This window comes from Haliotis asinina, chromosome 6 (assembly GCF_037392515.1).
Source record: "Haliotis asinina isolate JCU_RB_2024 chromosome 6, JCU_Hal_asi_v2, whole genome shotgun sequence".
Classification (NCBI taxonomy): Eukaryota; Metazoa; Mollusca; class Gastropoda; order Lepetellida; family Haliotidae; genus Haliotis; species Haliotis asinina.
In genome coordinates this window covers 33,385,636-33,400,689 of record NC_090285.1, presented here as the reverse complement: position 1 = coordinate 33,400,689, position 15,054 = coordinate 33,385,636, and the positions used below count along the sequence as shown (strand labels likewise).

Below are 15,054 nucleotides of genomic sequence, written 5' to 3'. Positions count from 1 at the left end.
ACGGGAGCCCCTGGGCGGGGTAGACTGTCGAAGTATAGGGGTTTGTGGGGTCACCCTGTGTTTAAAGCATTTACTCGCCATGCCGACGACCCACATGGGTACAATGTGTGAAGCTCATTTTTGGTGTACCCGGCCGGCTGTGATATTGAGGGAACACTGCTTAAAGCGGCGGGAGACCACTGGGTGTGAAACGTTGGTCACTGCGATATGTACCAATTTCTTTGTCTCCAGAACTGTACCTGCACCATTTGTAGCACCCTCCAGCTGTAGACGTACCATCACAAAGGTTGATTAATTTCAACGGGGACTAGCACTTTCTTTGTACATGCTTTTTAATAACAAATATCATCACCCTTCCCCCTAGCCACGAATCGTTATGTCATTGTCATGTCCAAACTCGAATATTTACAGACCGCCGTTAGATGACCCGACGTTAATCAACAGTCTAACAAAGTTTACTATCTTATGAGATATAGTTTAAACAACTAGCAAACAGTATCTTTCAACATGGTTATTATGCCGGGAACACGTAGTGGGGGACTAAATAATGTAAAAAGACAGGTAGCCAGGTCTAGTACTATTGGGACCGAAAATCTGAGACATCATTATCCGGAGATATGCAGCTGTCAGAGGACTGGTCCTCTGTAACCCATGAATGTTGTAAGAGGCGACTGAAGGGATCAGGTTCGACATATCCCAGCTGTGCAGATCGATGTTCGTTGCGTTGATGATAGCGGTGTCCTGTCCACAGTCGATATTTACAGGCCACCGCCATATCTGGAATATTGCGGCGTTAATCCACAAACGAACAAACTTGTTCCAGCTTCGTTGTTGAGTAACATGATATCCCCGTACGTTTTCTTCACCGGTCTCTGTGCTGATGCATGAACAGCAAAAGAACCGCAAGTTTCGAACGAGAAATCGCCTAAAGCGTTCATATTTGTTATGTCTGCTATTTTTCTTGAACAAAACAACAAAACAAGCAAACAAACACCCCCCAAAAAACAAAACAAAAACAAAACAAAACAAACAAACAAGAAACAAAAAACAAAACAAAAACAAAAACAAAACAAAAAAAACCCCAACCAACCAACCAACCAACAAACAAACAAAAACCCAAACAAGACAAGAGACTTGCGTTTTGTTTTGCTGATCAGTACAGCTTCATTAGATTTCAATAACTGTTTACTGTCTTTATCAATATTAATACGTTGTAAGTCAGTTTCAATTGTGTTGGGTGTGTTCACAACGACATTAGAAAATACAGTGTATTTTACAATCCACTTTATGTTTACGTTTCGTGGTATTTCGATTCAAGACAATGTATTTGTTGTGTCTAAATAAAAAGTATTATGCATAAACATTCCAGACATCTTTGATCATGATGAACCAGAAAACTGCAAAGAACCGGATGTACTTCCCTGAACCGGAAGCGTACCTCCCAGAGCGGTGGTTGCGTGACACGAGCGGCCAGAGAATGGCTCCTATCCCGCCCTCCGCCTTGCTGCCGTTCGGCTTTGGCCCGCGACAGTGTGTTGGGAAGAGGTTCGCTGAACAGGAAATCTACTTGGCTGTAGCGAAGGTGAATTACCGTTTTAAAGATCACATATACTCCAGTCTAAGTAGACTTAGTCTCAGTACTCCACTGCTGAGTCTAACAAAACCTAGAAGGAGGTCGCACCACGTAACCTTTGAGACTGACCAATCAGAACACAGCTCACCAAATCTCGACTGAGACTAAGTTTACTGCATATATTCTACGGGGTACAAATACATAAATCATTTATTGACATCGTTGTAAATGAAACCCCGTTATTAAAACTACTCATTTCGATATCTAATTACCTTAAATCGACCTTTTTGACAACAGTGCACAATTCTCTCCCGCGAACGAAATTTCAACCGATCAGACTGGCGCGCTTCCTTGACGTAATTTTAGGTATGTGGGTTGCTGTAGTATTCATCTACATTTCAGGGTGTGTTTATAGGTTTGTCTAAACCTGCAATCGTAACAATTGATTTTGAAAAACGAAAGCTTAATGTTTGCACAATCTACTGTCATGTAATTTTGTCACCTGCTTTGCTTATTTCCCGAGATATAACCTGTTTTCATAGACGATTCTGTCAAAATCGCTTCTTGTTATAATGGATATGAATCGTTCTGTTAAAAGCGGTGTCACACAAAGTATTTGGTCATGATTCAAAAACGTATTTTACTACGAGTAGGAAGTAGTTTGGGTCTTTCGACTTGATGAAAACAAATCGTAATCTGATTGATTCTCAAACTGACTTCAGACCGCAACGCCACGATTATACAAAAATGGCGCCCTGTCGCGAACATCCGCCAGCCTGAGAATAAATGCTATTTAGGATTGTTTACACCTAGTTACAAAATCTAAACTTGACTCTTCAAAAAGAGTAGGGGAACTTCATTTTTTTATTTGCGATTAAAAATATTTAGGAGATTTATCCGAGTCAATCAATGTTGCTATGATAATGCTGAACGTTATGAGAGTGCATAACCATTTGCATTTCCTTTCAACCACAGCTATTTGGAATGTAGTCGCTTTTGAGAGATGATTGTTGTATGGCATGTAACTGGCATGTGTACGATTTTCTTTTAAAGTAAACGACTAGAAACAAACACTAACAAATGTGTGATGCAAGATGGGTGTCAAAATTAGTAGTGATTTCTCGACCTTCCTTAAAACCGTCAAAATCAAGAATGGGACCCCATGCACGTGTATGGGGTTACTGCGTTGTGCACTTGCATATCATGCGTTGTGTTTAGGGGTGGTAATAGCTCGGTATCAATTAACCACGCGTTTTTAAATATATTAAGGGTGTTCCGCTTAAGACTAAACACAAGTCCTTCATATGTTATGGTTAAAAGAATACAAAAATGAAATGTGAGTTTATTCGTTCCATTTGTATACACAGGACTAAATGGCTGTGAAAAGAGGTCTAACCATGTATAAGTTACATGGTTACATGTATGCATGCATCTATATGATGTTACTTTAGCACGTAACACAATGTTTCCAGAACGACTACTTCAGGCAGTCTACAACATCTCTATCCAGAGACGTATACTGAAGCGTCTTCTCCTAACTGTAATGCAAAACTGCCGTTACTGTTTTCATGAAGACTTGGCACTTTTCCAATGCGGTGGTATGACGATATTTTCAGATAATACAAAACTTTGAAGTTTTACTCGAGCCAGGCCATGAAGAGATTGATGTCCTGTATGAAATCTTCATTGGGACCAAGGAACCAATTAGATTCGTCTTCAAGGAACGGAATTGATCGGCTGAAGCTGTGACGATCTGCACTGGTTCAAATTGCAAGTGCTCATTTAGCTATGGCTTAATCTGCAACTATTTGCGTCAGTTTGCATGTGCAGCCGTGACACTCAATGTTGCCATGCCCTAACAACAAAAGAAACGCAACGTATAATATTAGCTGCCGTCGACCTGGTGAGTCACGCCGGATGTTTTCTACCATATGGCAAATTCTGGAGACTAAGAGAATATCGCTATACAAGAACGTACGGTTTAAAATGTGAGTGAAACGGTATTATTTAACTATTGGTATATTAATCAAAAGACTTTATTTCCTGACAGTGCATGCAAACAGGTGTTCTAGAATCTTGCACACTGAAGTAGTATCATTATGAAACTATACAAATATCTATTTGAACGAATATGCTATGTTCTATACCTGCAGGGCAAAAGCATACATGTACATGTAGACAGGTTTAGGGGCAAGATACTAATATTTGTAGCAAGAAATTAGTGGCAAATGTCGAAGTAAGGAGTAATTTCTCATCAAAACTACAGGGGAAGCTGTCATAACCGGCATCTGTCTAATCCAGCAAGTTGTCAACACCGCCATGAAATCCAAGTTCCTTCCCTGGCTTGTGCATTTACGAGTATCATCAGCTCTGCAATCCGGTACCTTGTCTAAAACGGATTATTTCCTGCGTGTCGGATTAGACAGCTTCATCTGTAGCTGACATTGGAAATACCTGCCCTGTTTTGTGTTTCCCTCTTGTATGAAACATTAGTATGACTGTTATAGGCGTAAAGGGAAAAAAACGAGGCAGGAAAAACATCTTCTGAGATGGCTGTGTTGAAATATTGGAAGAAAACGCTTCCTGAACCAGTTATATTGACACGGAATCAGCTTTATGTTTGATGTTGTTATATTTACAAAATGCATTGGAGCTGTTGAATTTACCAACGTTCTCGCGTGTATGAACATATCAATGTCTCCCCGTATTACATATGATCGTTTAGAATGTCGCTAGTCAATAATATACAGTTAATGTCATCACCCTCTAGCGTTCCTAAAAGTTGTTACACTACCCTTGTTTTGTAGTGATTTACTCCTTTAAGCTGTAATAGTTGTCGCTAGTCCACTACCAACGAATGGTAAGGAACGTCGCAACACATGTGAATGTATTATATTACAGTCATGGGTTTATTCTGTCGCTAATCTATTAATCGTGTTGGCTATTGTTTTGGGGATGTGTTAATCATGTTATTGTGGTTAGATAATACTGATATTAATGTTGTTGTTGTAGTCGTCGATTGATGCACATACAGACCGTGAAGGCGGTAATGCTGAACGTGTTATGTGGAGGACACGTGTATGTATATACTCACCTACTGTTAGACACGTATTAGATGATCCTGCGCACTAAACGCATTTGTGACAAGAGACGCGGTACAACGAATTGGGCGAGTACACTTGGCTGCTACAGGTAGCTTGACGATTATGCACGTGCAATACATGCTAACCGTGACATGAAATCAACACCGCATATTCCTTCGAATGATAAGGCTGCAATTTCAGGCATAAGATACTGATATTCCACGCTAACCTTTAGTTAAGACGAAGACAAATAGGTGATTGGGGCATTGACAAGCATTTTAGATATTCAACAATTTTGTTAAAAAAACCCAGGAAAATGTCATTTGCTTCGAGAAATGGATCGGTGGTCCTAAACACATTTGCTCAGTATATTGTGTTGATTCAATTCGTTGGGATTGTACCTGTTCCCAAATCGAGTGTGCTATAACAATTCATGCGTGAAACGCACGGGGAAAGTGAACTTCTCGATATTTATCAGACAACCTGTCTCCCTCTTGTTTCAAGTGGATCGTTCTGTGGGGCGTTCCCAAGTATGCAAATTGGGGTCATTTGTCAGGTCGTGGATCATCTTATATGTGTTTACCAGTAAACATTTGGTACAGATATTCTCACAGGAGAAGTGGAATCTGAATGAGACCAACTGCTTCATTACATCAGTATTCGATATTATCAATGGACACATTTACAGCTTCGGTTCCAACCAGACTGAACAAAATGAAATTGCTATCCTATTATTCGTAGTAATATAGTAGTATAGATTGGCCAATCAAACTTGTTATTAAGAGATCATTGTGTTGTTTTTTTGTCTTGTTGTATGGTATATGAGATTTGTACAAGCCGTCAATAGGGCACCGGTTTTTGTCAGTTGTCGCTAACTTGTTTCAACGTTTGTGTGATAATTGATGAAATGTCGCCAAATCTGTGACTGTTGAGACCTCTGCCTACAAATCCCAGTGGGTATTTCATGCAAGGTAAAGGCTTGTGTTGCCTTAGTATCCAGCACACACAACCCTCTATCTGTTTGTTTTTATTTTAATAATGCAGTTAAATTCCTACACACTTAAGCCAATCAACCCGCTTTCCAACACATTATAAAGTTGAACTTTCCAACCAAAAGAATCTCCTTCGGGATATCACACCGCGTTACAGTGAAATGTCAGTATGGATTCTAAGAACATGTTTGAGATCTTGCTGTTTAATTTTTTTGTAATGTTTACGAGTTTGTAAAATGGAACGAAGATGGCACTGGCTGCAAGGCAATAAAGGTATACTAGGCGAGTTATCCTCAGTACAATTCACATAATACGTTTATTTATACTAACGGAAAAAGTAACTGTGCTTAATATATAACTGTATGAAATAAATGGTATTTTTTAAAAAAAATAAACGTAATTAAACATATAGATAAGCACCTTGTTTGTACAAACTGAACTTACATCTTGCAGGCCTTTTGACACCTGAAGAACGGTTTATTACTCCTTAGTCTGATTGATGTGAAAAACAGTTTAATGTGAATCTAAAGGACGCGTACGTTTTGCCACAGCCTAGGGTTTACAGAAAGTCAGCGTCTCCATGCGATAGCTAGGCTGAAGCCTGGAATGGTCCTAAATCAAATGCCCAGGCATTTTTATGTTAATCAAAACACGATCTCATCTCTATGGAGACGTTTTCATTTTATTTGAAACTCGAGCGATTTGCCTCTGACCGGTCACTGACAAGTCTGGACATCTCAGATGGCAGGACAAGGATGTACAGACGGCGAGGTGACCGGTACATATCATGGTCGAAAACAACTAGTTATTGTCCATGACATTATGACAGGCCTGCGGGAAAAGGATGAGATTACTTGGGGCCATCTGCAGCCGTCCATTCAAGAAATGAGACGTAACTTCACGCTTTAGCGGGGTAATGCTCATCCAAATCTTGCTCGTGTTGGGATTAATTACGACATTGGCCATCTTCCTTATCGAGCACGCTTGGAGCGACGTTTACGTCAAGTCCAGAAACAAGCGTGGTTCAGCCATGGAACAACATTCCTTTAGGTTTCTTCAATCACTTAGTGTCTTCTATACGTCGTCGTTGTTAAACCTACATCAACGCCAACGGTGGACACGATGCTGCATTTGTGAAGTGATTATTTACACCACTAATCATCTAGGGGGCGTGATGACATTTAATGTCAAATCATGCAGATTTCGATACTGTCCTTTCAACAGTTAAACAGAGAGTCAAGAACACACCACAGATGATATCATATTACATTGAAATCAAATAATACACAGTTACTATTTACTAGTGGTATAATTAGACGAATTTACTATTAACTACTTTTATGTTTGTTTATGGATGTTTATTTGTTCGGGAATTTTAAACATATTCGGACAAGTTTGCTATGCATGTATTGCAGGCTAGAGTTTTATAACCGTTTGGATCATATTGACTCTTTGTTTGATTATAAATACATTTCGGGTACAGATCTCTACAGATTTACAAATGTGAAATTATGCTTCCAAAATGTCTCTTTTAATTGATTCTTGTATCGAGACTGTTTTACCTAAGAAAAGGGTCTCGTGAAGAAATTGTGTTTCTGTACGTTTGACATTGTTGACCTTTTATGCTATGATGTTAAATAAAGTCTTCATCAATTGTTATTATGGCTTTTGTATTCCGGGACCAGACATACAATGTACAAGCAGTTGGCTGTAAGCGCGATCAGAATTATAACACCACGACTAGCAAATAAGCATGGACAATGGCAGACTTGTGGTCACGCCGAAGATCCGGGTTCTAATCCTCACATGCGAAGTCCATTTCTGGTGTCCCCCCTCGTAGTATTGCTAGAATATTGCCAGAAGCTGTGTAAAACCATTCTCACTCACTTTTGCACATACGCACAAAATATTTGTTTTACCCGCTCTGGTTTACCCGCTCTGGTTTACCCGCTGAAAAGACCAGTGAAGATTGCTGGCTTGATTGATTGTTGTTTAACGCTGCACCCAGCGATATTCTAGCTACATGGCAGCGGTCTGTAAATAATCGAGTCTGGATCACACAATTGATATATGCAATTAGGATAAGATAGCATGTGTTAACCAAGTCAGCGAGTCTGACCCTCCGATCCCGTAAGTCCCATCCTACGACAGGCATGGACTATTAAAGATCATTTGTAACATAAGGATCTTTACGGTTGAGACCAGTGAAGACAAATCAGAAGTAGTTGACACCAGACAGCAAGGTGAGTATTCAACTACGCTGAATAAACCCAAATTGCAGTTGTATGATAGATCGGTAGTTGTTGGAGATTTGCCTTAGACCCCGAAATCCAGTGGTTCGTAAGCCTACATGTTGACACATAATCGCCCAGTGTACAGCCAGTTCAGGCCCAGTTCACATCCAGTTCACGTAAAATAATTCACGGTTTCTTGGGATTCAGTCGACATCTACATTGCTTGTCAACAAGGTACACGTCCATAAATATAAGTACAGAGATGTCAAGGCTTGTGGATCAGTCCTTGAAAACTATAATTAAACAGTACAGTTAACAAAACGATTTATCTAACCGCGCAACATTAACCTAAAACATGTTCCTCTTACTGCTTTTATAGAAACGTCAGTTGGAAGCTCGGGAACGCCCATATAATGCAGTGAGGTGCTCAGAAAAAAGTGTCTCTTGTTATAAAACCCCATTACCATAAGCTACACAAAATGCCAAATAACTTTGGTTTCAGCAGTGGTAATTTACAAGACAATGTGGAACAACAATGGCATACATTGGAATTGGTAAGACTGAATCGTTTGACAGTTTGTCCACCTTTTCAATTTTGGACACGAGGAATAATACAACAATACTTCCCTTGAAACATTCCTTGTTTCGTAATGTAACCGAAACATTGAATTTCACATTTGTAATTAACAAAAATGCAATTCTAAAGTAGCAGATATGTAGTGCTCTCTCTACCCGATAAAGTCATGCACCGATCCCTCTCGGGGTGTGTTGATTTCCTCACCCCATAGCAACCTACATTTTGCAAAATAGCTAGACACAAGGCCACAAACCATGCGTCACTGCGCATATCCAGTTTCAGACTAGGCTATTTCTACTCACCCTTGTGACGATGAAGTGGTCGTCTTACAATCCGCTGAAATGTCTCGACATCGTATCTGTGGTATACAGAGCCTGTAACCACCTATCATGAACTTTGTGTTGACTCCTACTGTGTGAATACCTGGTGTCCTTTGCAGTGATGTTACACAAATACAATCACAACGACAATAGTCTCGGTCAACAGAATAGGGGTAATGTTGGCCAAAGTGTTATACTTACAGAACTCAATCAATCAAAACCTCACAATGAACCCCAGCACAAAACCGTTTGATCTTCTCTTAATGACCTCCAACCTGCGATACATAATCAACAAAATTAGAATATGGACACCTGTTGAACTGTAGTAAAGTAGTAAGTACACCTTTATGAAAATAGATGCGCAATATACTGAAGTCACTGAACAAAGCAAACAATGGAAATGGGATTGCTGCGTGACGTTCTTGGAGACATAATGCATGACGTTCTTGGACACATAATGCATGACGTTCTTGGAGACATAATGCATGACGTTCTTGGAGACATAATGCATGACGTTCTTGGAGACATAATTCATGACGTTCTTGGAGACATAATGCATGACGTTCTTGGAGACATAATGCATGACGTTCCATGAACCCAACCAATGGAACTGTTGTCGTTGTTGCTGTTACGTTGGACATTCAGCCCCGGACCATGTAGTTGCATCAATGGAAGAAGGTTTTGGAACTTGGTCCCGATACCGAGTGGATGACACAAGACGTACTTGCCCACCACAGACATGCAATTGTCATCAATAATATCAGTGTCTAGTTTCTAATGTGATAGAGTATATATAAACGGTTTTATCCTTCCGTTTCACATGTACTTCCACCCTTTACAGTATTGTCAGAAATAGGAAAAAAAATGTTTTTCACACTTAATCTACAATTGTGCAAGTGTGCAATATCTGTTAAACCACGTTCGGCCTAACTACAGTACCAGTGGTAGGGAGATAGGAAACGTAATAAAAGGACTTTGCTGGGGAGAAACTAGTGCAGAAATGAGTAAAACAGAGTTTTTCAAAATCGAAAGGGACGTATTTGGGACAGACTCAGCTTCACTGTTCTCCATCATTTACCGGCATGTCCCTTTCTCAAAATTACACCCCACTTACCCCTGTGTCCCTTTCTCACTACGTCCTGCAATATCTAACCCTATCTCCCTACTTACAATGCCCTCCAACATCTACCCCTCTGTCCCTCTCTCACTACGTCCTCCAACATCTACCCCTGTGTCCCTCTCTCACTACGTCCTCCAATATCTACCCCTGTGTCCCTCTCCCACTGCGTCCTCCAACATCTACCCCTGTGTCCCTCTACCGCAGCATCTTCGCCATTTGTCTGCATGTCCCTCGTTCACATATCTATTTCCATCGTTTACCCCTATGTCACTATCTCCCAGTGCTCTCCCATCGACCCACAGTTTCACATTTCACATTCCAATTCCCCTGTGATAGCATCACTTGTTCATTCTGACATCATATCTACATGTTGTTCCAAGGCACAACAAGGAATCACCTTCATCACGTTTGAAGCTGCTACAGGCGTCCCAATCCTGTCCAGGTAAGCGAAACGACAGTCCAGGGGTGCATCCGTGCATGAAATACAATCATTCGAGCTAAGATATGTCCTTGATCTGTCAGTAACTAGGTCGGTGTGTGTGTCTCACAGACAGATCCACATTATTTTCTTTACCGCTAAAGCTCTAAATCTCCTAACTCACTGGGACTACTTTTAAATTTAAATGGGTTTATTTGTTACTATGAAAATTATGTATGCAAGGACTAAGGGTTAGTTTAGCGTGTTATCTGCCAGTCTCCCACCTGGGGCGCTCAATATTTACGACTGAGTTTAAACCAGACACATAATTTGGGTGAACAGCGTGTGTAGTAAGAACTGCATTACAACTCCGTCGCATCGTCTCACTTGTAGAAAAAGACGTGCATTTACAGATTTGTGGTATTATTGTGTTTTGCGGCTATCATGGATCCAATGAAAATAAAAACCGTTGCGTGTTATCAGAAATCGGCTTGCAGTTGTAACTTGATGGCAGTAGGCTTTTCATTTATGTCGCGAGGTTAGCTATTCTACAGTTGGCGTCATAGGCGTCACGTTTCATGTTGTAGCGTCATCATTCATTAAGTTCTTTGACCTTGTGATTTGTAAATATACTGGGCAAATAAAATACAATGACAAATTCTGAATAATGATATATTTATTCAATGACACGCTGATAAAATATAAATCCTAACAACAACGGTACCAGTATCCAAAACTTATTTTGCTCAGTATAGATGACCTCCGTTGAGCCTGTTGACCTAAATTCAGCCTGTTCACCCGTGATGCTATTATATGTTCTGTTCTTTTTAGATTACCTACAAATTTTGTCGGTAACGTTATACAGTATATCCTTGCAGAACCCCCCTAGAAGTATCCCAACCCTCCATCGCCCATCCCATTTTGGGGACACCGGGCTTCTACAAATCATAATGCTCTAACTCAAGCTTTACCCTCTTTGTTCGGCGAATTAATTCAACATTTGGGAACGTTTGAATTGTTATGAATATGAGAGGGGGGATATTCACTATGGGGTGATATTATCCGAGGACCGCCTGGAAAAGTTTACTAAGAAATGATTATTCCTGTCACAACTTTCATGTGAATTCAGTGCAAACACACTCATTTCGTGTAGGCGTTTTCCATGTTGTGCAATTTACAGTGAAACTTATCAGTGTGTTGTAGGACATTTCGGGGATAAAATCCAGACTGAAAGGGAGTCTGATGTTAAGTTTTAGTCAGTTACACGTATTTTTAGGTGCACTGTCCGTTATGTCTTGAGCGGCATGTTGTAAGTTAGAACGAGACAGAGCATTGTTCGCAGAGGACCGTTTCATGGGAACAACTGTGATACGACGGTTCAAAGAGCCTCTCAAACAGGAGATGACATAAGCTACACAGAGGATCATCAAACAGATTTGTCATCCGCAAAAACAAGTGCAAATATCAGGCAGATGTCTGCACTATGCTGTTACACTGTTTTCCCGAAAACTAAAGATATGTACTATCAACGTTAGCAGACTTCTAGGTTTCAATGGTATTACATGTGACTTGTTGAGCTAGTATTAATGTGGGGTAAACAAACCACGGTTGAAATAAATATACCCAGAATCACAGAGAATAAGTAATAGATGGAAAAGGCCATGCTGTGGATGGACTGGGCGGGCATCACGCACCAAAGGACTCTCTTCATGTAGTGCATGTGCTACATCGGTTCTTCATTGCACACATGCACCCACGTACATACATACAGCTCACATATGGTACGTAATGCACTATATCAAAATAACCCCTTAAGGATATAATGCACCTTGCAAACAGATAAATCATAAGCCTAGAATACCGACAAATGTGGTCTTTGCATTCATATAGATTTCAACTAACCGTTATGTCTTCTGTCACAGAGAGTATCTTTACAAGGTATCGATGATTTCAATTCTGTCACTGACAGGAAATTAACGGCCTTGGTTAGCAACAGCTATCAACTAAGGAACAAACAAATAAAACATACTGTCGGAAAACAATCTGTCCTTGATTAGACAAGAAGGAAAAGTATGAAATCCCAAAACCAAAATGGACATTTGTTTTATCTTGCTGTGTTTTTTTGTATTTTTTGTCTTTTTCTTTTTGTTTTATTGTAATGGAAAGTAGACGTAATCAAAATATCATGTTACGCGCTGGGGAAAATCTTTTGATTTTCGTTGTTGCGTTGTTTGTAAGAGCGACAACGCGATGATGTCCTTTCATAGATTCAATTCCCTGCATAGCGATGTGGAAAATCAATAAACACAAATCAAAAGATGAACTGAATCTCATCTGGTTCCATGTCAAGATCATGAAATTTTCTTTATCACAGGACCGGTGTTGCCTTGGCAACTGTGCTTTCACAAAAAACAGCAATGCCCCTACACATAATCACTGACGAGTTTGGAAGTATAACGCAACTTCGCGTTATGTAATAACTTTCATAATGTAAGTTAGCTTTGAAAAATACAGTGGAAGCTGTCTAATCCGGCACTCACTGGGACTGAGGAAATAATCCTCTTTAGGCATTGTGCCGGATTTCAGAGCTGATGATAAATGTACAAGCCACCGAAGGGACTTGGATTTTGCGCTGGTGTTGAGATTTTGCTGGATTAGACAGCCGGTTTTGACAGCTTCCACTGTATACAGTTACACTGTATTTAATCATGAGCATCAGGTGTTGTATTGAAAATTCACTTATATGTAAACTAGGAACACAATTGCCAGAACTCAAACAAATAATTTACAGAATAAAAAATATAATATTAAACAATGTTCAAAAAAGAATAACCGGGCTTAATTATCCTTAGAACCAAATTCAGTGTGGTGTGATGGGGAACTAGCTATCTGTGACAAATATATCAATGGATAAGTGAAACTCAGTCTTGTCACCAGGTGTTCGCAAAAAAGGCTCTACAAATAGCGGCGATTCTTCCTTACCATGGAGTGATAAACAAACCAGACTATTAAGTGGCCTGAACCGAAACAGGGAGAACAGGATACCTTCCCCTTCATGATAAAGTCGAAATTGTGCAGTCTGTGTGGAAAGGGGTTTGTCTCTATTACGACTGCACAGCATAATGCAATACGCTTTTGTAAATAAATACGTATTGCAATATTTCTCTGAGAACCAGTCTGTTGGGTAAAGAACAATATATGTGATTACAATAACAATAAGATTTGTGATTATCTTTGCGTATATGGTTTAAATTAAGATCTACACAGACTTTCATTCACAGCCGATGTCTTACTTCGTTATTTAATAACGGCGTGCTGTAAAAGTACAAACTGTGTGAAAATGAAAAAGGAATCCTCGACTATGCAACCTAATATGGGGAAAGTTGATTTCAGCCATATGTTTTGTGATTTTCATTATGGAAAACAGGATTGGCATGCACAATTAGTGTCTCTCACTGTCAAACACTTAAGTGCCAGGTAGTTCGCAATACGTATTGCAATACGGGCACGCGAATCGCAATATACATATATTGCAATACAATTTATTTGCCAATAGAGTCTTATTTTCTTAGGCTCTATTGTTTATTTGATAATGTTACGGAAATGTCACAAAAAATGTGTGACGACAAAATTGTAGCATGTTCCAAAATGGAGTGTGTACGTTAGGATTATAACCACCTTGAATAGCATGTCAGTAATTTTACAACGTTGTCAGCTTACTGTGGGAGTAAAATCCGAAGTGACCAGAAGGTCTCAGACAGTTACCACGAATGGAAAACTACTATAGCCATGGCCAAGATGAGTTACCACTGCTTTTGGTGGTTAGTTGCATATACTATGAATCTCTGCATGGCCAAACACTGGCTGGTGTAGAAATAATCAGGAAATAGTTTCCCAAAACATATAAAAACAGCTTGAATAAAAATTCTTTCGTTAAATAATGCATGTAGCTTCATGGTGAGTCCAAAACATGTAGTTGTGAACATAATCATGTTTCCAATTATGTGAACGTGTTAGAACACCTTCAAAATATATAGCTAAACGTTTACCTACTTCTAAAATTACTGATTACAGAAGTAATTGTTGAAAACTAGTACAGGTTTAACACACAAACTGTATCTAGCACTAACATGTTAACCATGTTTGTTCAACATATAAAGAACTGAGCTTGTGGTATAGTTACCTACGTCTTTTTATATACTATTACATGGAATCTGTCTATAAGTGCATACATGTGGAATATATCATTCTGTAGATACACATATATACTACCGACAGAAAATAAGGGAACCAAGAAATTGAATGTAGATGACTTTGACTGTGACAGGGTCCGTTATTGTGGTGTATCTCCCAAACGCAACATCCAATGACAATGGAATTTCGCATAATGCATGCCCAGCACGTGCTACACGTGCATACAGAAGTTAACTCCTGTAAATGTACTAGAGAAGTCGCAATCACTAATGCAATAGTGATTGACACTTACGGACAGAAATGCCTCCGAGGCAGTATCTCGGTGAAGCAACAAAATGAAGAATTGTGGGGATGATAGAGGGGGGGGGGGGGGGGGGGACATCATTATGTGAAGTTGCCCAGCAGATGGATAAATCAAAAAGTGTAATTTCACGCCTGTGGGATAAGTACCGTCAAACGGGTGGGGTTGCAACGAGACCTGGGCGTGGTAAACCAAAATCAACGACACCACGACAGTATCGTCTCATTACGTTAATTGCTCTA

General features: G+C 39.8%; 1 protein-coding gene across 1 annotated transcript in view; it reads left to right on the top strand.

The window, feature by feature from the left end:
• LOC137287802 (cytochrome P450 10-like) overlaps positions 1-3,306 on the top strand; it is a 28,914-nt gene extending 25,608 nt beyond the window's left edge. The window contains exons 8-9 of the mRNA XM_067820191.1: positions 1,370-1,582; positions 3,190-3,306. Of these exons, the coding sequence (XP_067676292.1) occupies positions 1,370-1,582; positions 3,190-3,306 (330 nt within the window). The remainder of the gene's footprint in view (positions 1-1,369; positions 1,583-3,189) is intronic.
• Positions 3,307-15,054: the final 11,748 nt, after the last annotated feature.